Source organism: Carlito syrichta, unplaced genomic scaffold (assembly GCF_000164805.1).
Source record: "Carlito syrichta isolate Samal-C Ts95f unplaced genomic scaffold, Tarsius_syrichta-2.0.1 Scaffold169247, whole genome shotgun sequence".
Lineage (NCBI taxonomy): Eukaryota > Metazoa > Chordata > Mammalia > Primates > Tarsiidae > Carlito > Carlito syrichta.
In genome coordinates this window covers 1,291,144-1,314,821 of record NW_007113343.1, presented here as the reverse complement: position 1 = coordinate 1,314,821, position 23,678 = coordinate 1,291,144, and the positions used below count along the sequence as shown (strand labels likewise).

The 23,678-nt window shown below is 48.8% G+C and overlaps 1 protein-coding gene across 13 annotated transcripts in view; it reads right to left on the bottom strand.

Annotated features, from left to right (window-relative positions):
• MICAL2 (microtubule associated monooxygenase, calponin and LIM domain containing 2) overlaps positions 1-23,678 on the bottom strand; it is a 152,527-nt gene that overhangs the window by 21,936 nt on the left and 106,913 nt on the right. For 12 of the 13 annotated variants that reach the window (XR_002481526.1, XR_002481527.1, XM_021709223.1 and 9 more), the window contains exons 10-20: positions 23,374-23,500; positions 22,510-22,600; positions 21,260-21,407; positions 20,033-20,232; positions 19,541-19,647; positions 11,913-11,981; positions 7,447-7,596; positions 5,944-6,066; positions 4,352-4,570; positions 4,013-4,114; positions 2,324-2,452 (exon numbers count right to left, since the gene is read on the bottom strand). Coding sequence is in view for 11 of the 13 variants with exons in the window: in XM_021709223.1 (XP_021564898.1) it covers positions 2,324-2,452; positions 4,013-4,114; positions 4,352-4,570; positions 5,944-6,066; positions 7,447-7,596; positions 11,913-11,981; positions 19,541-19,647; positions 20,033-20,232; positions 21,260-21,407; positions 22,510-22,600; positions 23,374-23,500 (1,465 nt within the window). In the remaining 2 variants the exon portion in view is untranslated. The remainder of the gene's footprint in view (positions 1-2,323; positions 2,453-4,012; positions 4,115-4,351; positions 4,571-5,943; positions 6,067-7,446; positions 7,597-11,912; positions 11,982-19,540; positions 19,648-20,032; positions 20,233-21,259; positions 21,408-22,509; positions 22,601-23,373; positions 23,501-23,678) is intronic. The other variant, XM_021709225.1, reaches the window with a different exon arrangement.

Genomic DNA, 23,678 nt, shown 5'->3' with positions numbered 1-23,678 from the left:
CAGGTGTCTCCTGCCATCCCTTAGAAGGAGCTCATGCCCCATGGAAACCACGTCAAGAGACTGGGAAATGAGATGGCATTTCTTACCTCAGCTAAGCCCTCAATTCTGAGAGGGCAGCCACTCTGAGAGAATGGAAGAAATGCAGGGATATAAGAAGCCTTGCCTGGCTCCACCCTGAGAGGCCCAGGAAGCTGGGGCGGGGCTGGCCTAGCCAAGAGTGCGAGCCACTATCTGGTGTGCTCCTGGGCGCCCTTGCTCCTCAAGTCATCCTGCCATCTTTTCTTACAGTAGGAAGTACCCCCAGGTAAGACCCCTCTCCCTAATTGGGCAAAACAACCACTTTGAATCCTCGCTGATGGTGATGAGAAAAATGCCTGTCTCCATCTCTGTGGCTCACTGTAATGTAAGCCAGGAACCATTCTCTTAATGGGGAGAGGTCCAAACAGGCCAGGAGACTTAAGGTCAAATAGTTGGTCCACGGCTGACCTGGGACAGGATCAGGATCTTGACCAAGATCTCTAGCATACTGTCCCAGGTCAGCTATGGCCCAGCTGTTTGACCTGTCACCAGCTATGTTTCTCCATGTCACCTTTCGTTGCCCTTCCAGGATGCTTCTTTTTCATACCAGGAAGGTCTCGGAGGGGGTGGGGCTAGTAAGATTCCTTACTCTTTCTTGGGGGCCCTACCTACACCCTTCTCCCCACAGAGGCAAAGACCAATAGGAGTGGAACCCCCCACCCAATTTGCACACAAAGAGGCAGCTTTTAATTGCTCACTAATGCAATAGCATGGGACTGGTTTATGCATCAACTTAACAGCACAGAAACAAACCAGCACCCCTCTGGCAGGGGGCCATTCAGCACGGTGTGTCACAACTTGGTGGGAGCCCCACACACTGGATGTGTTCACATAGGCACGGTCCGGGTGGGGAAGAGGCTCCAAACCTATTCCATGAGCAACCTAACAAAGTGGGGTCACGTCCATTTTTTAGACTCAAGCATTCCAGAGACCAAGCTTCCCAGAAGGCGGACCCCAGCCTGCTATTGTTCTCAGTATATGAGGTGACAGGAGAACAAGAAAAAACAGAAGTGCCCTGGAACCCAAATGTAATCATTGCTTATGGGTGCATTTCATTATCTGCTGAACCAAAGAGAGCTCCCTGCCTCCTCCTGTCCTCGAAACCAACCCCTGCAACTACTACCGGAGTCATCCTTCTAGAACACAGAGTGGATCCTGCAGTGGCTTCCTATAATCCAGAGGACACCACAAAATTCCTTAACACGCAAAGAGCGAGCTCCCTTTCACCCTCCATGTCCCCATTCATTCTTTTATCCCCAAATCCAAGTCACACCAGACATCCTGTCTTTCCATGTCATGCAGGTCCCATCTGTCTGCCTTTGCTCATGCCAGTCCCTCTTTAAAATGCCCTTGCCCTCCATTTCTCTCTAGCAAAATCCACCTGACCTTAGACACTCAGCTCCCACACTACCTTCTCTGTAAGTCCTTCTCAGCCTTCTCCCCTCTGTTCCTACAGTCTTGCCCCTTATTCCTCTAACAGAATTAATGAGCAGTACTGTGCTAGGCTTACTACATAGGAACTGTCATTTTATTTGGTCAAAACCAACCAAATACCGGTACTTTTTTTATTGTCAAAAGTCACTTATTTCTTTTTTGTTTGTTTGTTTTTGCGTTGGAGTCTCACTCTGTCACCCAGACTGGAGTGCAGTGGCCGCTCCTGGCCACTGCAGCCTCGACCTGCTGGGCTCCGGCAATCCTTCCGCCTCAGCCTTCCATGTAGCTGGAACTACAGGTGCGCGCTACCACGCCCGGCTAATTTTTTTTTTAATTTATTGTAGAAATGAGGTCTCGCCTGCCCAGGCGGGTCTCGAATCTGCGGGCTCAGGCAATCCACTCACCTCAGCCGACCAAAGGCGCGGGATTACAGGCTGAGCCACCGAGCCCGGCACGTCACTTATTTCTATGCGAGTGAACTGCTTCCCATCTAAACTGCACTAAGGGCACTGAGTTGCTCTCTCTTTTGTTTTCTCAGCATCTGGTCCAGTGGGTGGCATGTGGTGGGGACCCAATGAATACTTGCTGAATGAATGAGAGCCATTTGGCAAGCTTCCATCTGCCACCTGTTCTGCTGTGTTGTGTGCTCCAACACAAAAGCAAAATGGGTTCAAGCGCAGTTGTGAAATAGTCTTCCGAATTCTCATCCTAGCCAAGTCAGGCTTGAGACATTTGCACAGGTGAAACAGAGTGTGAGAGCATCTGGGAACATACAGGGGTGAGGGGGCAGAAAATGATCCAGGACATCTACCTTTCTGGCAGGAGAAGCAGAGTCAACAGGTGACGGAGAGGAAGTAGCAGTTGGATCAGGAGGAGACGGAAGACAAGAGGGAGGAGATTCAGGATGAGTATGAGACAGGCCTTTAGAGAGTAGTTTATTCTGCAAAGAACGGAAATAGAGGAGACTATGATTATCCCAGAGACATATACAGTGATGCCTGTGTTGATGCTGTCCCATGCCCATGTGCCCTGGGGGTGGGGGAAGGCACAGAGGCCCGCTTCTCAGGACAATGCAGGAACCCCTGTGTTTGGAGCCAAGTAGGATTATCTGGCTCCTGGTTATACTGCATTCTGCCACGATTCCAGCTCCCTAGTTACACCAAAATAGCTCCCACAGATCCAATCTGTTCCTGCCTACATCTGCTCCAGGCATCAGCGCTAATTGCCGAAGCCCTCACCCTGGAGCTCGGTATGCAGTGGCAGCTGCAAGCTTAGGAGAGAAGAAGCCTGGGCTGCTGTGAGGCAGGTGGCCACAGCAGGGGCCCCTGCAGCCATCACCCACAGCTGTGCTGGCCTCCGGGCAGCCACAGAACCCCGCAATACACTCGTGTAAAGCATCCTCCCACACAGACTTCAATGACTATGCCAAGTAGCAGAAGACACAGGACTGGAGGAGACTGAGGGAAAACAGCAGAAAGTTAAGTTCTAGAGACAGACTTACTGCAGGCAAGGAGGACTTTACAGACCCACTTGCCTGTGGGATCTCATGATCAACTCTTTCATCTCCCTATGAGCACACATTTTCTTTTTTAGCAGGTTTTCCAAATGTGTAACTGGCTTAGAGGGGGCTTTCCTTTTGATTTGAAGGCAAGGGCAGTCACCTAGACATGACACCGATTCTTGGGGAAACAGAGCCTAGGTTGCAGCATGCAGTTGACCTCATCATTAAGTGTTTCCCTGATCAGGGCCACAGGGAGATTTACCCCATTGTGCCCCAAAACATCACAGGCAATTGGTTGGCTTTCACCTTAAAGTCATCCTTGGCTGGGCTCGGTGGCTCAGCCTGTAGCACTTTGGGAGCCTGAGACGAATGGATTGCCTGAGTCCGTGCGTTTGAGACCAGTGCAGGCAACTTGGCAAGACTTCGTCTCTACAATAAATCAAAAATTAGCTGGGTGTGATGGCACATGCCTGTAGTTCCGGCTACTTGGAAGGCTGAGGTGAAAGGATTGCCTGAGCCCAGCAGGTCGATGCTGGGGTGGCCATGAGCGTGCCACTGCACTCCAGTCTGAGCGATGGAGTGAGACTACAACTCAAAAAAAAAAAAAGACATCCTTAAGGTGAAAGTGGTTCTTGCATCTGACCAGTGTTCCCTCTTTGTCTTGACCTTCAGGAAGCTCAGAACTTGCTTAGAAACAATCTAGGGTCTACCAGTATGTGTCTCTTGTTTTCGAAACATTTCCCTTGACCTGAGCTTACTTTCCTGCCCTGGTTTTTCCTCTGCCGTGATGGATCTGCTTATTTTGATCCTTCTCATTTGGGTCTTTTTTAGATGTCAACTTAAAGACACTTGAATTCTTTAGTGTCTTGAAACATGAACAGCTCTCTACGCTATAAAAGGAGCAGGAAGGGATACCTTAAGCTCTGGAGACCAACTCCTGGTCACCTGGCTGGATGTCTAACATCCAGGTTCCTGAGGCTCCGAAAGCCCCGTGTTTACCTGAGGGAAATCCCCTTGTCCAAACATAGAAGCGAGGTGAGCCGCCTTCTCCTTAATGTTCTTTTTGTGAAATTCCCTGTTGGCCAAGTTCTGGGCCCTCTTCTGCAGTCAAGGTGAGAAAGGAGAAAGAAGAGAGAGGCAGTGACAGAGACTGTGATGGCTCTCCCCAAGAGGAGGGCAAAGGAGGTGATCAGGGTGTGTCTGGCAACCACACACAGCAGGACAGGAGACAGAGGGTAGGCAGGAGGAAGAGGAAACCACGAGGGCAGGCGCAGGGAGGGGAAAGACAGGCAGTCACCCAGACACGGACAGAGACAGGGCCAAAAGCGAGTCTTTCACCTGGAGAATCTTTTCCTCCACTTGCTGCAGCCGCTGCAGCACCCCAGAAAGGGCCTGTGCCCCCTGGCGGGTGGGAGGCAGGGTAGCGAAATTCTCTGGTCCACCCAGCTGCAGGTCAGACTTGGCTCTGACTCTCCACGGCCTGCTTGGGCACTCGCCGCCAGCAGACACTTGCTTGAGCTCTCTGAGTACATGCACCGGCACAGCCACAGAGGGGAACTGGGAAAGAGGGACCGTTAAGCTTCTCCCCCCCCCCCGACTCCCCTGCGGCCCACTGCAGCCTTTTCATGTACCCCTGCTGTAAGAAATCCTCTGTGAGGACTGGAGCTGCTGGGCACAGCAGATGCCATTCTAAGAGTCCAAACTAACCACAGGTATTGCCTTTCTTCCACTCGCATCAAAATCACATAGCACCCTCATTAACAACACGTAGCCTGATCCTCCCCTCAAGAAACCCTGAATCAAAATCTGTGCAACCCTGGTTCTCAATCCTAGCTGCACACTGACATCATCTAGGGTAAAAAGAAAAAGAAGCCGAGCTCGGTGGCTCAGCCTGTAATCCCGCACCTTTGGAAGGCTGAGGTGAGTGGACTGCCTGAGCCCATGGGTTCGAGACCTGCCTGGGCAACTTGGCGAGACCTCATCTCTACAATAAATCAAAAAAATTAGCTGGGCATGGTAGCGCGCGCCTATAGTTCCAGCTACTTGGAAGGCTGAGACGGAAGGATCGCCGGGCCCAGCAGGTCGAGGCTGCTGTGCCTGGGAGCAGCCATTGCACTCCAGTCTGGGTGACAGAGTGAGACCCCAACTCAAAAAAAAAAAAAAAAAAAGAAAAAGACCCAAGTCTGGGCCCAACCCTGAGAGATTCTGATTTGATTGTTCTGGACTGTGCACAAGAGGTTGATAGTTTTAAAAAAAACTCCCTGGGGGATACACAGGCCCCAAATTGCTACATTTTATTTATACCTACCTTACACAACCTCCACCACCCAGAAGCAACACACAATTTCTAATGCTGACCAGATGTCTTTGAAATCTGTGGCCAGTACTGGTGAGTCTGTTCAAATTCCAAATCCAGAGATGCTAACTGGAATAAGCCATAGGCCGTAGCTGCCAGCTGCCCCTCTGCCCACCATGAAGGCCCTTGGCTACTGTGGCACCAGGAAGCACTTTGCCATATCCAACCTTACGCTTCCAATGGGTACAGCCAAGGGGCCACCTGAGCCCATTCCAGCATCACTTTGTCATTGATTTGGCCATCAGCCTATTCAAATGGTCTACAAATAAAGCTGTGTGTCACAGGGCATCACATGAAATAACCATGTGGTACAGTTTGTTTTTCCCCAAGCAGCACCATCAAGACCATGGTGGTTGGTCACTTGATGGCTCTGACCAGCTGAGGAATCAATGGAACATATTTCACAATGCTGCATACTGGCTATTCTATTCTTACCTATGAGGCTGGTGACCTCAGGGTGTGTCCGCTTGCCCAGAGAGTCTACAGTGAGCCCTACTTCGGTGTAGAGAGAGCCCCTGCCCCTACCCCTCTGGATCAAAATGTCCAAAACAGCATCCACTGGAAGGAGCCCTACCTGCCTTTTCAGAGGAGGTGATGGGCTGGGTGTGGGCTCCTCCGGCTTGGGGCAGCGAGAGTGAACAGGAGGGTCAGAGGGAGAGCACAGAATGGGCTTACCTATCCCTGAGACACGGCGCTCCTGGGAGGAGAAAGGCGAGTTCAAAGAAGCAGCCGCAGAAGACATGAAGGAAGAGAGAGTCAGAATGAGATGCACGGAGGGAGAAGAGGAGCAAGGAGACACAGCAGGCAAGTACAGAGAGAGCGCTGGGCTGAGCTCCCACAAGCCAGACCCAGCTGGGAAACTTGAGCCCTGTGAACAGCGAGTCCTGGAGTCCCCTCCTCATGGAACAACGTGTGAATCCCAGGGCGGCCTTGCTTCTGGCTCAGACACAAGGCCTTGGGCAGGCACTTCCAGGGCCCATGCCAGGCCAGGGTGGCTGGCCCGGGAGGCCTACTGGAGACAGAAAAGTTTCCTGCCCACTTGAGATATGCCAGGGCTTCTGATGGAATAGAGCCCTCTGTAACACCTGGGGACCGAGCAGCCAAGCCTCCAGAAGGCCCAGCTGAGAAAACTTTTAGAGAATGACGTGTCGCCGGAAAATGACCCCTTATGATAAAATCACTTCACTTTCAAGGAAGGTCTGGGAGAAAGATGGTCCACATATCAAGACCAAGAAGACATCTATGATTGCCTCTATAGTGAATTAACCAAGAGTTTGTCCTCCTCACACAAGCCTAATTCTGTCATGTGGCAGGTGTTCACCGTAGGAAAACCCTTTCTCCAAGCTTTTATAAGGTGACAACAGCATCTCAAAGGAAATTTAGGGAACCAAACTGAATTATGAGGCCACACACCTCCACGCCAGAATCAGAAGGTGGCAGCCTGACCTACAGCGTTCAACCTTCTTTGGCCTCAGATGAGCCCCTATCAGACAAAACAGCCCTGCCAAGCTGACTGGGGGTACTGGGAGAGAGAGGAGCACTGAGGAATGCTTGGGAGGTTGGCTCCCAATACTGTGTCCTCTGAGTCTGTGCTTCCAGGATGAATGGGTCTGTTCCCCATGGACTTAGTACTCTCTCAGACAGACTGCATCTCAAAAGCTCCCCCAAGCTGTCTTAAAAATGGGTGCAAACCAAGTCATCGTTGGGAAGCAAAAACTAATTAGGAAATGGATTTCTTTAATGCAGAACAGGCATCCGCAAACTATGGTCCCTGGGCCATCTCTGGCCTGCTGCCTGTTTTTGTCAACAAAGTTTTATTGGAACACAGTCACACTAGTGTGCTTTCATGCTACAATGGCAGAGCTGTTTAAGTAGAACAGAGGCAGTATGGCCTCCAAAAATTGTGAAAAATTTTCTATCTGACCTTTTATAGGAAAGTCTATTGACTCTCAATCTAGAGGAAGCCAGGTCTCGCTGGCAGAGCTGAAGTTTGTCAGCAGTCTGAACATTATTGCTGACTCCTTGCAGGTTCTGATCACTAGGAAGGCAGGCCCAGTAAGTATCCTACGTGACTCACCTGCTTCAGGAGTGAGGGGTTCCGAGTGCTCTCCTCAAACTTGGCCAGCAACTGATTTGCCATAGACTTGACTTTGTTCTGATTTCCACCTTCTTGACTGCTGCTGCACTCTTGAGTGGAGCCCAAGCTACGGCTGGAAAAGGCCGATGGCTGCAAAGGTCAAAAGAGTACATTGGTGGGTGAATCCCGGAGTGCAGAAGTCAGAAAGGAGGCTGGGACCTCAGGACACAGGATGAGTTTTCTGCAGAAGGATTCCCTGCATGGTCCAAGGAAGGGAGACAGAAGCAACAGGACTAGCAGTATAACAATGCTCACAGGAGGGATGAGTCTTTCCAAAGCATGGGCACACCCAGGCTTGGGAGCCAGTTAGGGTCTGAATCTCCACTCATTTCCCACCCCTGTGACCTGGGCGATTTACTTAACTTCTCTGTAAAGGGAACAGTAATCCATTTCACATGGTTATTGCAAAAATCAAATATAATAATGAAGTGTTGAGCAAATGGTTTTCTTTTTTTTTGTTGAGTTGGAGTCTCACTCTGTCGCCCAGACTGGAGTACAGTGGCTGCTCCCGGCCACCACAGCCTCAACCTGCTGGGCTCCGGCGATCTTTCTGCCTCAACCTTCCAGTAGCTGGAACTACAGGCACGTGCCACCACGCCCGGCTCATTTTGATTTATTGTAGAGATGAGGTCTTGCCAAGTTGCCCAGGCGGGTCTCGAACCCACAGGCTCAGCAAATGGTTTTCAAAATGCATCATGCAGCTGAGAAGAGGAGAAGAATTGGGATGGAGGGATGAAGGAAACAAGAGGGGTACCACTCAGACAAGGCCCAGGCTCTGGGCATCTTTCCCCTCTCTCTACTGTTCCCTAACCACAGCTTCATCCATCCCCACTCTGTTTTTGCTATCCTTTAAAAAACTTTTAATTTAGAAATAATATATATGTTTTTTGAGTTGGAGTCTCACTGTCGCCCAGACTGGAGTGCAGTGGCCGCTCCTAGCCACCACAGCCTTGACCTGCTGGGCTCTGGCGATCCTTCTGCTTCAGCCTTCCAAGTAGCTGGAACTACAGGCGTGCGCTACCACGCCCGGCTAATTTTTTGATTTATTGTAGAGATGAGGTCTCGCCAAGTTGCCCAGGTGGGTCTCGAACCTGCGGGCTCAGGCAATCCACTCACCTCAGCCTCCTAAAGGCATGGGATTATAGGCTGAGCCACCGAGCCTGGTTGGAAATAATTTTAGATGAACACACAAGTTGCAAGGATAGCACAGGCTGTCCCTGTATACCCTTCCCCCAGCTGCCCCCAATGTTAAATCTGAAGTAATTGCTACTGTTCTCAAAACTGAGAAATGAACATGGGTACAATACTATTAACTAAATCATAGACTTTATCCAGATTGCACCAGTTTTCCCACTAACATCCTTTTTCTGTTCCAGGATTCAATCCAGGATCCCACACTGCATTTTGTCATCATGTCTCCTTGGTCTCCTTCAATCTGCAACAGTTTCTCCATCTTTTCTTGTCTTTTATGAAGTTGGCCCATTTGAAGGGTACTGGGCAGCTATTTTACAGAAAGATCCCTAGGGGACCAAGGGGCAGTCCAAATGTTACCTGTATGATGACAACTTGTGTATCTAATCCTGAATTGTACCCCACATCTTTAAAATTAAATAAATAAACAATCCTCCAAGCCCCCCCCCCCCCAAAAAAGATCCCTGGCTGGGCACAGTGGCTCATGCCTATAATCCCATCACTTTGGGAGAGGTGATATTGAAGGATTGCTTGGGGCCAGGAATTTGACACCAGCCGGGGCAACATAGTGAGACCCTGTCTACACACACACACACACACCTACACACATACACACACACACACACACACACACACACACACACACACACACACACACACTAGCTGGGCACAGTGGCATATGCCTGTAGTCCCAGCTACTCAGGAGGCTAGGACGGGAGTATCACTCGAGCCTAAGAGGTGAAGTTGGAGGATTGCTTGGGGCCAGGAGTTTGACACCAGCCGGGGCAACATAGTGAGACCCTGTCTACACACACACACACCTACATACACACACACACACACACACACACACACACACACACACACACACACACTAGCTGGGCACAGTGGCATATGCCTGTAGTCCCAGCTACTCAGGAGGCTGGGATGGGAGTATCACTCGAGCCTAAGAGGTGAAGGTTACAGTGAGCCATGATCACACCACTGCACTCCAGCCTGGGTGACAGAGCAATACCATGTCTCAAAAATACAAACCAGGCGGGGCGCGGTGGCTCAGCCTATAATCCCAGCACTTTGGAAGGCTGAGGTGAGAGGATTGCCTGAGCCTGGGGGTTTGAAGCCAGCCTGGGCAACTTGGTGAGAACTTGTCTCTACAATAAATCAAAAACTAAGCCGGGCATGGTAGCGTGCCTGTATTTCCAGCTACTTGGAAGGCTGAGGTGGAAGGATTGCCTAAGCCCAGCAGGTCGAGGCTGTGGTGGCTGTGACTGTGATACTGTACTCCAGCCTGGGCAACAGAGTGAGACTCCAACAACAAAAACAAACAAACCCCAAAGCAAGCAAAAAAAAAAAAAATTAATGCATAAATACAAAGAGTAGTAACCTCAGAGGAAACCTTATATGTACAGCCGCTCTGAAGTGTTGGACAAACACAAACCAGAGAGGCCCTCTCTACTGCAAAGTGAAATGTAACTGCACGTCAGGACAGGCTTGAAAAGAAGGCATGTTTACTAGAACAGGCACTGTTTGCACAAGACCAAAGTCAACCAAGACAGTGGGCCACCCAGGCCAGCACCCTTCAGACACAAATGTGCACATGAAGCATCTGGAGATGGATCTTCAAAAGCAGACTTGTTCTCCGTAGGTCTAGGGTGAGCCTGAAAGCCTGCTTTTCTAACAAGGTGAGGCTGATGCTGTTGGATCTTGGACCACGCTTTGAGTGGCAAGAAGGGAGAAAGAATGTTTTGTTAAAGCTGACTTTGAGTAGGGCAGCTGTCCCAGAACATAGTCCAGGGCCATCTGTAAAGGGGCAGATGCAAACCAGATTTCTTCCCACTCCCACTCCTGTGCTGCTAACAACAGAAACAGCACAAACACCCCCCTTAGATAAGCCAAGAATCAAAGGCAGGAAGAGACTTCCACATGAGACAGAGTGTACCCAAGGGAGGCTCTTCAGGAGGCCAGAGGCAGTCCCAGGCACTGAAGGTGGAAAGCCGACAGCCATAGCCTGGGAGATGGAATGTGTTTCCCGCCCCGTTAACCAGCCTCTGCTTCCTCCTGCCCATTATCTCCCTGCTTGTTGGCTTCTTGCTCACATCCCAGCCGACAGGTGGAGAAGCAACAGTTCTTGAAGGAATTGCCCAAAGCAGTTCTGGAATATGTTCAGACAAGGGTGATCTGAACTCATCAGATAAAATGGGTTTGTTCAGAATTTAAGACATGAACTGAACTCCAGTTTTCCCTTATCAGTGCTTCTCTTCGACCACCCTGGAAAACGGGGTGTGTAGTAGCAGCTGCCTTCCCCCATGGTGGGCCTCATGGCTCTACTTATTATCACGTTCACTTTTGGGAGACGCAGCAATGACATACAGATATACAGCACTGAAACCTCTTCGACCACATAAAATAAAGTCTCTAAGTCCTATAAGTCAGGTATCAGTGTATTACACAGATTGTCCCACATGCCTTCAAATCACCATTTCGACACCAGCCAGTAGGCTAGCTACAGCGGTCATCGTACCCTTCGCTGACAGTGTGCAGGCTTGTGGAATTAGAATGGCTTCTTAAAAAAATAACGAAGTGTATATCTCAGGTCTCTTTAAAGAGCTGCCTGGGAAGAAGGAAATCATTCTCTTTTTCTGGGGATAAATTTTTCAGAAGCAGGTGAGAGATTCACGTCTACCTTTGACAAGGTAGCCTACAATTTTCTTCTTTTATCAGAAGGTGGCACTAGTGGACACTGGGACATCATCCTTAAGGACTAAAAGCACAGAAAACACAAAAGAATACAAATAGACAATGACTGGGAGAAGGGTGAGACTGCTGGTGCCTCTATACTATTTGCTATTAATAGTGACTACATATTAACATATGTATCAGATACCAAGTTCGACATGTTCTGTACATCAACTTCTTAATCTTTAAAAACCCTGTAACGTCTCATACATTTTAAGCGTGCCATTCCATTTTTGCAGATGTGAACCACATCCTGGGAGATCGGATTTCTCAAGCAAGTAAGTAGTTACTACATAGCTCGTAAGTAGTGAAACAAGGGCCTGAACCCTGACTGTTTTTCCATCAAGCCAAGCTTGGAAACCAGTGGTTCATGGGAGAGACAAGGAAGGGGTTCAGGGCTGCTGCTGCGGTCAAGCAGCCTGTGGGCTCTGGTTGTCAGGAAATGAGCCTCTGTTTAAATGGACACTATGCACACAAACCTCGTCCAGGTTGTTGAAGCCTTTCCGCCTCCGTTTGTTCATGTCATTCTCTCCAGTTTGGACATCTACCTGCAATGGCCAAGAAAGCATGGTAAGCTCAGGGGGACTGGCAAGGGCTCAACCCCACTAAGATCCCCGAGGCCACAGGGCCAGCCTTGAGCTGGCACCAAGGACATATTGCTGCCTGCAAACAGCTGCCAGCCTACAGGCAGGCATGGTAATTAATGACCCTGCTCTGTGACAAATGCTGTTTGGTTCAGGCACAGTGAAAGGAAACTTCTTCCACCTGGGGAGCCAAGGTTTTGGTCAGAGGAGGTGAGAATTACGTACCAAAAGATCATCATGCAACAACCCAAAGCTAAAAGAAGCCCTGTGACATGGGTAGGGCAGGGGTCATCTACATTGCAAGGTAACCTTGGGCTCAGAGCAGTTTAATGACTTGCCCAGGGTCACACCCAGGCCAGCTGATATCCCTCAGTGTGCTGCCTTCTGGAGACCATCTGGGGTCTCTCTGTACCCCGGGAGCCTCTCTTCCACAAAGAGGTGACACTGGTTCATCTAGAAGGGATTCTCAGGGCTCAAATGGGCTGCCCAGGGATTGATGGCAAATTAAGTCTGCAATTCAATTATTACCACAGCTACTAGTAAACTATATTTTAATAACTTCAAATAAGCATTAGGTGTAGCTGGATGACTAGAATGACAGTCCAGCTCCGCTCCCCCCCCAGCCTAATTATTAAGATGCCCCTCTCACTCTCAGAAGCCTCCCAGTTCAGATAATACATTACGTGGTGTCCCTACTCATAACTTCTCACAGTCCACTCTCTGCAGCCTGAATCTGGACATTTAAATCTGGAAATCCCTGCTCTGCCCAAGCCCATTGTATCATCTCTGAAAGAGCTGCCGCTAGGCACTCCTACTGTCAGGCTTGTCTCCTAGGGGAATGAGCAGGACTGCAGAGGCTGAGCTGATGTCGTGGGTTGGGATGGGGTAGCAGCTAAATCTAGTACCTCTTGTGTACCCCTGTGGTTAAGCCTACCCTTGACACTAGTCAAGAACCTACCTAGGCTCTCTCCATCCTCTTCTGGGATTGAACCTCTCAACCACCAGCCTGTAGCCTCTGAGGCCCTTCTCCAAATGATCAACTCTCTCAGGACCACGGAGACATGCCTCTCCCCCACCTATATCCTGGCTGCGGAAAGCTTCCTACACTCTCAGAGGGGCCCTCCATAGCAAACCCAGATTAAATCATAGCCTTCTACCACTTTGGAGGCAGTGAGAAGGGTTACAGGCCACCCACTCACCACAAGCCCAGGCATACAGCCCAATCAGCCCCATAAATCCTAACTTACCCAATCACAGGAGGAATCTTTGACCTTCTGGCTGTTCTGAAACAACAGTAACTCTGGGAGCCTCAGCACACAGTCTACTACATACTCCCTGCCTCCAACGGAAAGCACCTGCTTCCTCAGCTCTTGTCCTCCATCTCATCCCCTGCCCCTTCCTCACGTTTACCAGTCCCAGTTTTTTTAAAAAGCCAAGATCAAGCACAGTGTAGTCATTGATATTTGTTCAAAAATTTGACCCAGGCAGTACAAAACAACACATCAAAGGGCCCTGCCTTCTCTTCAACATTTTCCTCTGCTTCTAATAAATCATTATTCTGTGAATGGAAATGATTTCAAGCCAAAAGCTTGGGCAAACACCAAGAGAAACAGATGACCTTATTTGCAACAATGTTGGGTCTTAGAGGCGCAGGCATCAGCTCCACATCCCGTGAATGCTGCTCTGGCCCCAGGACCAGAGCCTATGAAAGTACAGAATGTCCTACCCAAGGAGCAAGAACACTTTGTGCATAATCTTAGGGTTTTCTGTTGTTGTTGTTTTTTTTTTGTTTCCACTTTAAATGAGAAGTTGCCTCTTCCTCCAAAGAGCAACACATCTTACTCTTTCTTGCACTCAACAGTCCAGACTGTTAAAACAACCAGAGTTTATATAGATACAAATCAGTCATGTTGGCCAGGCTTGGTGGCTCAGCCTGTAATCCCAGTACTTTGGGAGGCCGAGGAGAGTGGATTGCCTGAGTCTGCAGGTTCAAGACCAGCCTGGGCAACTTGGCAAGACCTTGTCTCTAGAATAAATAAATAAAAATTGGATGAATGTGGTAGCACACGTCTGTAGTTCCAGTTACTTGGAAGGCTGAGGCAGAAGGATCATCGGAGCCCAGCAGGTTGACTCTGGAGTGGCTGTGAGAGTGCCACTGCACTTCAGCCTGGGTGACAGAGTGAGACTCCATCTCAAAAAAAAAAACACACAAAAAACAAGTCAGTCATGTTAGCCATGCACTCATAGAAGGCATTCTGGGGACCTGTGCCCAGCCAGCAGCTCCTAAGAAGACTCCTAGTCCTTTGGGGGAATAAAGGAAGTGGACAGGGGCAACCTCAGCAAATCCAAACCACCCTTACACATAGGACAATAAAATGCAGTCTACATGGGAAGGTTAGCAATGCACATACCCAACTGTGTCTACTCTTCCTTATGAGTTTATCATCAAAGCATTAATTCTCAACTAAAAGTTAGGCTAAAACAAAAAGGTTAAGAAAATTCAAACTTAGAGATTCATCTGCTTTGTCACATCTGTATGTCTATATTTTAGAGCCAAAACTGCCTCATTATTCTATCTCCTTGGCCCCTATTTTATACTACAACGAATTAAAAGAACAAAGGGAAAGAAAATACTTATTGTGCCCAGTCAGAGAAAGCATGAGAACAAATAAGTTACTTTCTTTTTCTATTAATGTTTACAGCTTTCCCACCCTAAAAATGCCTTCTTATCATGATTTCACAATGATTTGAATGAGTCTATACACCAAAAAGCATTTATTAAACTAATTGGTTTCTCCATTAGGAAAAAAAATCAAAGACATGTATATCTGCCAATCTTATTATTTATATGATCAGCATAAGATAATCATGTTCCCATACTGCCTGAGTTAATGTGACTTTAGCTCAAAGCAAACAAACTTTATATTTAGTTAGCTGGTGTCGTCTAGCCCTGGAAAAATTTAGATCTGGGTCATAGGAAGAGAGATTGACTGCTGTAGAGATTGGCCTAGTTGAGTTGGGCAGCAGCTCAGATATTTAGAAAGATGGCCAGTAACACTAGCAAGAGAGCTGTTTCTTCAAGGAAGCATGGGTTTGAGTTCTGGAATTCATTACTTCTCAACCATGTGACCTTAGGAAAAGTATCCAATTACTCTGACTTCAGTTCCCTTTCCTATCAGAAGGGACTTTATATTGTTTAGTTCCTAGGCCGTTGTGAGAAGTAATGAAATCAAGGAGGTAAAACACTTCTTAAACTATAAAGTGGCTCAGCCTGTAATCCCGCACTTTGGGAGGCTGAGGTGAGTAGATTGCCTGAGCCCACGGGTTCGAGACCTGCCCGGACAACTTGGCAAGACCTCAGCTCTACAACAGATCAAAAAAAAAAAAAAAATCAGCCGGGCGTGGTAGCGCATGCCTGTAATTCCAGCTACTCAGAAGGCTGAAGCGGAAGGATCACCAGAGTTCAGCAGGTCGAGGCTGCAGTACCTGGGAGCAGCCACTGCACTCCAGTCTGGGTGAAAGAGTGAGACTCCGACTCAAAAAACAAAAACAAAAAACAAAAACAAAAACAAACTATAAAGTTCCAGACAATACTACCCTCTTATCCAGGGGGCATACATTCTAATACCCCCCCCAGTGGATGCCTGAGACCAAAGATAGTACCAAGCCCTACAGTTGATCTAGTAACTGAGATTCTACTAGGTGACTATTCTAGTGTAGATACCTACACCAGGAGATGACTCACATCCCAGGTAGGACAAAGTGGGATGGTGTGAGATTTCATTATCTACTCAGAATGATGTGCGATTTAAAGCGATTTAAGAGTTGTTTATTTCTGAAATTTTCATTTCATATTTTTGGACCATGACCACGGGTAAGTGAAATCTTGAAAAACAAAATTGCACATAAGGGGGGACTAGTCTAGTATGCAAGTGTTAGACACTGTGATAGGAGTTAGCATTAGTAACAGAATTTTAAATATCTGAATTCTACTTCTGCCTTTGACATTTACCACCTGTATGACTTATCATAACAAAATCTCCCTGAGTTCAGATTTCTCCACCTAAAAATTGGTATGCGAAGATGTTCCCAGTCATCCTCCAAAGGTGACAAAAAGAGCAAATGAGATCTGTATGATGTGTACTGAAGCGCTGTGTCAATTGTGGTTGCAGTTTGAAACCAAGTGTTCAATCCAGATCATTTTACTCATCTTTTCAGAAAACAAGCATCTTCACTGAACCGTCTTTCCTAAAGAAAGGGAACTGTCATTTACTGAGCCCCTACCACCTGCCAGACATGGTCAACAGACACCATCTTTGCGGCAACTCTAGGATATGTTATCACCCTCATTTTTCACACAAGGAAAGGAGATTTCTGAGAGGTTAGAACATTTGCTGAATCCCTAGCAGACCTATGCCTGGCTTCAAATTGCATTCCCAATCTGTAAATCAGCTCTGAATCCTAGACAGAGGTTGCGCAGAGGGGAGCGCATGGCCTCAGTGGTGACCTACAAACCACAGGTGCCTCTCGAAGTTGAAGCACAATCTCAGAAGGGGCAGGAAGGAAGATCAAGCTTAGAGGGACCCATACGTATAGATGTTGTGGGAGGGGGACGGCAGGCTACGGTACAGAATCATGCAAGTCTGACCTACCCTGTATCTCTAAGGGCGCATGGCAAAGGGTATTGAAAATTGAGCGACTAATTGTACCAACATCTTTTTAGTGTGACCGTAGTGGAGTCTCTAGGTACAGACAAGGATGGGTGTGCAGAGTTTAGAGTCTTGTGTATGGCCATCCTCCATGTCTATGCGGACCAGACTGGCCTGAACTCAGCACTCTTTGCTTGGGGGAGTATTAAGGCCAAAGAGCATTGCCAACAGGTTTCCCAAATCCCCCTTCCCCCTAAAAAAATCCAGATAACCCAAGATGACACCAAGTGTCATCTGTATGGCCCCAATCACCATGCTGGCCTTGAGTGGTAGATAAAATGCTAAGGCATTTCAGTGATGGCCAAGGCAGAGTCATCTGGCGGTGATGCTCCAGTAGTCTTATTAACCCATTTACCCTTCCAGGGGATGCACTCCATGGCTCTTACCCCATGACTAAATCTCTCTCCCAATCCAAAGGGTGGGACAAAGTTTAGAGATTAGATGAGCTTGAGAGAGGGCTCAGATCTGTGGGCCTTAAAAACCTCTCAAAATGGGCAGCCAAGGGACACTCTCTGAAGGAGACTGGACGTGGTTCACAGAGGACCAGGTTGGGCTGGACAGAGCCTGAGGGTGGCAAAATGAGGGCCTGCAGCCTTCAGAGAATCTGGCTGGCCTTGCCAACTCCCGACTTCTGACCGTCCCCACCCCCCAGCCAGCACTGGCTTGGCTGTTTCGATTCGGTCACTCTGTAAACAGAGGTGTGGTAAGTGAAAGGTTGAAACATCCCTCTCCAGTTCCCTCTGTGGGCCAAGTGGGAAAGACATGGTGAATGGAGAAAGGCGGTAGATGTCTGGCTCAGAGAGCTTCTGGAAAGACTTCACTGGCTTGCTTGGGGCAGAGCAGCCCCAAACAGGGGTCCTTGGGCTTCAGAAGCAAAAGGGCTAGGCTGGGGTGGGAAAAGTCACCCACTGGTCTTCTGAAGAACAGCATTGCTGGCTCAGTGGGAGACACGGTGGGCAACTTGATCCTCGCACAGAGCCTCTGGGTCTGGGCAGCTTGGGAAGCAGAGGGAATGTGGCTGGGTGCAGTTCATCAGTTTGCTGCTCTGTCTCACACCTTCCTTGTGCAGTCCTGGCCTTGCTAGCCCATTCCTTCCCAGAAGCACACAGTATCCTGCTCCTGGAGTTAGCAAAACAGCTGTCATAGCATTCCAAAAGCAGGGAGTGCAGGCCTCAGTGGAAAAAGTGACCACTGCTCACACAACCCAGGGAAAAAAATAAGGTTGGGTGACCCTACCCCACTCTGGGTGGAGGGACTGGTAGGACAAGACAGCATTGGCTTGGGGTGAAGAGACAGTCGGCCACCTAGAGAGACTCAGAAACTTGCAGGGGGCTCCGGCCCACTGTCCTGTTGCAGAAGGACACTGGCCATCCTGGAGAGAGAGGGCATGCTCTGGGCAGGCATTTACAACCGCCCCTGCCTCGAATGGCTCTCCTATCAGTGGCCTCACTCTGGCTCTGTTCTCCTTGACCCCTCTTCTCTCCTCGGCTCCCACAGACCACCCCAGCAACTCCCCACTCCAGTCCTAGAACTCTGACATTTGCCGTCTGCCCCAGTGCGTCCACATCCTGCAATCTTTCCTCAGCTTGGCCTTGGCTGACCTGCTGGTTGCCTGACACTGTATCTGGAGCCCATCTTATAGAACAGCTCTCCTCCTCCCTGCCTTTCTGGCTGTCTCTCCCCATCTTCTTTCCTGGCTGCTCTGCCTCTGGTCAGCCCCTGAAACTCTCTTGTTCCCCAAGGTTCTGACCCCTGGTCCTTAGTCTTCTCCTTATCTTCCCAGTGTCTTATTTTCCCAACTGGACTCGAAGGTCAAGACTACATCACATCTACAAGTCCTACCACTGGATACATGAGAGATACCTTTTTATGACTGGACCAATTAGTGTCGAAGGATGTGTCGTACTGGGACAAAGCAATGAACTACAACTAAGTAGTGTGTGACCTTGGCCAAGGCATCCAGACTCTCCAGGTCTCCATTTTTTACTCATAAGATGAGCACATTAAGCAAGAAAACTTGCATTATACCTCCTGAGATGCTAGCATTAAAAAAAAATTGTCACCGCACATTAGGCATCTGATTTCCAAGCTGTATACCAAGGCACCCCATGGTAGCACAGTGAACACCAGGATATTTACAATTTTCTAGGTGTCTGCTAGACACCTTAAAAATACCACTAAGTTATTCAGATCTCAGCTATATCAAACTGTTAGGTATTTCTTTTGATCTAGAGACACTGGGGGAAAAAATTACAGTCACGTAGAATGCCTTAAGTCAAGAAAATTTTGGAACCTCTTTATTAGGCTCTGAGCTCCTCAAAGGCAAGGCCCACTTATTATTCACGTCTGTATATTTGATCCCTCATCAAAAACAAACAAAAGGCACAGTCCTACAGTTGGCATATACTAGAGCCCAGTAAATATTTGTTGAATGAACGAATAAATAAAAAGCGATGGAACAGATATGTACACATATCATCATCACCATACACTTCTGCCACTAAACTGATGACCATCGTGCTCTGGATCTAAATTGCTTAGCAGAGCGGGAAATCATCTTGTTCCATTCCTCTGGAGGCTGAGTTAATCTGATTTACTTTCAAAAATACTCGCCAGCATGTCCTCTTAACTCGCTACCGTGCTCTTCCAAAAACACTCAGTCACTAAACCGAGTTTTACTCATCTCCAGTGAGTGCCTCTCTGTAATTTATCAGCATAAACAGACTGAGGCAGACTGAAAACGTGAAATTCTCTGTTCCTCATGCCCCACCCACGTGCAATGAGAAATAAAACAAAAACCAGGCCAAGACTTACTCGTGGCGTCCTCTTCCTTGGAAACGTGAGGTTAAGATAGTTATTTGAAATGGATGACTTGGTCAAGCCGAGGTCAGAAATTTCTGTGTAGTTTTTGCACCAAGAATCTGTTGGGAAATAAAAGCACAACTACGATTTGGATCCTGGACCCAGGAGGTGTTGCTGTGACCAGGAGGTATCGTTGCAACAATATCCCTCTAAAATAATTATCTCGCCCCAAACTAAAGATGTAAACGGCCTAGATAGGGGAGCTGATATGGCTCTATCAGGGTCCTCCCAGTGATGGAGCAGGGAGCCCTGTGTGACACCCACCATACAGATCTACATATACTACAGGGTCAGGGTGAGTGGGGTCACTCATTTGGCCTCAAAGTCACAGGGAAGGCATCGGCTAGCCCCAGAACAGATGATATCAGTTTTAGGAGCAGACAGTCTCAGACACAGGACAGAGTGGCTCAAGGGGCCATACAAAGCCTCTACACAGGTCCTTACCCACAGGCCTCAGCGGGGTACCCCGGAAGAGCTCATAGAACTTGGAGAGGTACATGACCATGCTGAGCTTATCAGGCTCCTGGGCTGATGCCATCTCTTTGCCCGTAGTCACTGGAGGAATCCCAAACTCACGCTCGGCCACGTCAAATGCCAGCTGGTTGTTTGCCACAGCGTCATCTTCATTTAAAGAGTCAAAGTTGCTAGAAAATCACAGCAAAGAAGAGAAATTCAGAGAGATGAGGTAGAGGTGGGACAAGCAGAGCACCGTCAGCCTAAGGAGCACCGCGGAGTGACCCCCTTGCCAACTGTCAGCGGGGTGGGGGGAAGGGGCAGTGACCCCAGCCTCTGCCCCTCACTTTCTACCCCACTGCCTCAGAAGAGGCTAACCCATCCTTATCACTCAGGGAGGACCAAATCAGACTGCTGTCTGGGTAGAAACCATCAGAAAATGATTTAGACCTGTCAGGAAAATGTATGAGCTACTTTATACTTTAAATATTTCCTTTTTTTTTTTTTTAATTACAAAAATGATGTGTGTGTGTTGTAAAATAATCCAGTTATATAACATAAACCATGAGAGTTCATCTTCTTCTCAAGGCAGTCTTACTTCCTAAAGGTACCAACTGATAGCTCTTTGGTAGGTTTCTGGTCAGGCTTTTTGGATGGATTTGAACATCAGGGTGAGGTTATAATGCTGCTATTGAACTAAATCTAAATGTGTCATGCTTTGGACATCCCAAGGTCTTTCCACAAACATAATACAATCTTCCCCACGACCCTGCTATTATTCTCAATTTATAGACAAAGACTCTAAAGCTCAGAGAAGGTAAGTGGCTTGCTCAGAGGCACACAGTTTATGGATCTGGGCCTCAAATTTAATTCTGTAAAACCCTCAAAACCAGTTTTCAGAATTAGGAATTGCCCACAATTCCTCTCTTGAGGGTAGAGCTCTGAGGTGCCAGCACTCAAATTTCCAAAATGTGGCTACTGGGGGAGATGGTCGAGAGTGCAAATCACTGGGCCGATTTTTATCCTCATGTATTAGGAACACAGATCAAACATTACTGACGGAGTAATCCATGCAAAGAGAAAAGAACACATTTAAGAGAACACTTAAATCGTAAACATGCAAAGAGAAACACTGAACCAAGTAGTGAAGAGTCTGCACTCAGAGGAACGGCCTTAATATTCCTTGTCTCCAGGGCCCAGCCTGGGACCCAGACTCACATCAGCTCGGGCTGGAAACGGTGGATGATGGCACACAGGGCCAGGCCACTGCTCCAGGATGTGGTCAGGTCGGTGACGTTGACATGCCGGTAGCCCTCCGTTTGCTGCTGGCACCAGGTTAAGAGCTTGCTGGGCCGGATGTCTGACTCTGCGGGGAGGTGATGGGGGTGGGGGATACAGGCCATTAGACTCTGTGGAAGTCTCAGGCAGCTCACCCTGGGGATCCCCTCCTACTGCCACCGTGGTTGGGGGCCAGGAGGGGCGACCAGTGCAGCCCTCAGAGGGCTGCTGCTGGGGGCCTGGTCAAGCATGTGGCTGGAGCACAGGATCCTGGGACTGGAAGCACCCTCTTCTCCAGCAGGGCCCCTGAGACTCACTGCAGGGCCCCTGAGACTCACTTGCCCAAGTTAGAGGCAAGGAACACAAGCCCTGCCAAAAAAGATGCTCATCATCTAGGGGGAAGACAGGTGCAGAAGGGGGTGACAATGACATGGCTGCAATGGGGGAGACCCACGTGCCCTGGGAGCATGTAAGTGGGTTTGCCCAAGTCTGCCCCGGGAGGGGAATGCACCAAAGAAAGTGTCGCGAGGGGTGCGCTCGAGCTGGTTCCTGAACTGTCTGGGAATTCACCAGACAGAGGAAGGCATTCCACGAAAGCAGAAAGGACTGTGCAGAAGGGAAGACTCCAGAAAGACCTGCCATGTTTGTGTAACAGTGAAACGGTTGATTACAGCAGTGGGGCAGGTGGTATGTGGAGAGGAAGAAAGGATAGAGAGCAGGCAAGGTCTGGATAGGCACAGGGAACCAGAGAGCTCTCATGGCAGGAGAGTCCCTGGCCAGACTGGGTACTGGGGAAGTTACACGTGAATCACCCCCTCCCCCACCACTGAGCCAAGGAAGATCAGGAAAAGAGTGAAACACATGGAGCTCATGATCCAGCTGGGGGGACAAGACCCCATGATGGAAACAATAGGAAAATGAAAACAAGTCCTAGGGCAATAGCTCCGTGGTCCACAATCACTGTGCCATGCTCTTGGCACATACAGCTTCTTTAATGTTCACAGTGGTTCTACAGGCAAGTGTTCTTTTGGTCTTAAGGATGGGGACATTGGGGGCCAAAGAGGAGGGTCACACAGGAACAGGGCAGAGCCAGACTGGCTGCAGAGCCTATCACCATGGCCACCGAGCAGGCCCCCTCTCTGCAGAGCCCCTTCCAGCCACTTGGCCAGGGTCCCAAGAGGGCCGCTTACCCCTCCTGGAGAGGCTGACAGATCTCCTCACAGAGCCCACTCTCTCGAGAGGGCAGCGGTCCAGCTCCTTAGTGATGTACAAGTGCTTTACCTGCAAGTAAGAGAGACCACATACTTGCCCACCAGTTTCCCCCTCATACTAGACTCAGGGCCTCTAGACTCCCAACTCAGCACCCACCACCTTTTTCCTCTGTTGCTGGAGGGCATGGCCTTCGACAAAGGAGCCCAAGTAGACATCACCCACCCAAATGTGGGGGAGTTCAGTGGGAAGGTATGTGGCATGTGTTTATATGTATGTAATTACTAATTATACACACACACATATATTTTAAAGGGATGAGGTCTCACTATGTTGCCCAGACTAGTTTCAAACTCCTGGGCTCAAGCAATTCTCTCGCCTAGGCCTCCCAAAGTGCTGGGATTACAGGTGTGAGCCACTGCACCTGTCTAATTACTAATTTTTAAAATTCACACCTCTCTCTAGCCTACTGACCAAAGAGACTAGGGGGTTTGATGGCTCTGAATCAACAGGACAAAAAAATAGTCTCCAGGATTAGGGGTGGTAACGAGAGAGGCTGTTTGGCCCAGCAGATTCTTTGAGAGAGGTATGATCAGTAATGCATATGCATAGTGCCAAATTAATGTATGTAAATATGACATGTACATATAACTGTTTCCATGTGTGTTCTAGTTCTCTCCTGTGGTCTACAAAGAATGTTGGCTCTGCTGGGAAGAAGAACTGTTCCTTTTAGGGCAATGGGCACTGGTCGCTTCGGTCCCAGGAATGGGCAAGAGTTTACATGACCCCCCGCATCTCATTGCTCAGTGCGGAGTGACCCACACAGGACCCAGGGGTGAAATTACCTGATGAGGCCTGACACAGTGTGAGTTGAGGTTAGGGTACCGCGTGCCCGGATCCAGTGTGTACTGCTCAAAGTTCTTGTTGATGTTCTCTGGGGTTGTCTGAGGTAACAACCGGTAAAGGCTTTCTCTGGAGGGAGGCAGAGCCCAGAGGTCAAGGATTGCTCTTGCTACCTCAGGCCTTTGTCCCCACCCTCCCCTCTTTCCCCCATTCAAGGGCTTCTCGGACGTGTTTGTATAACCCTTCCCCGAAATGCCTGACACTTGTGGTAGTTGAGATCTGCAAAGTGGTGGGGAGGGTCAAAGAG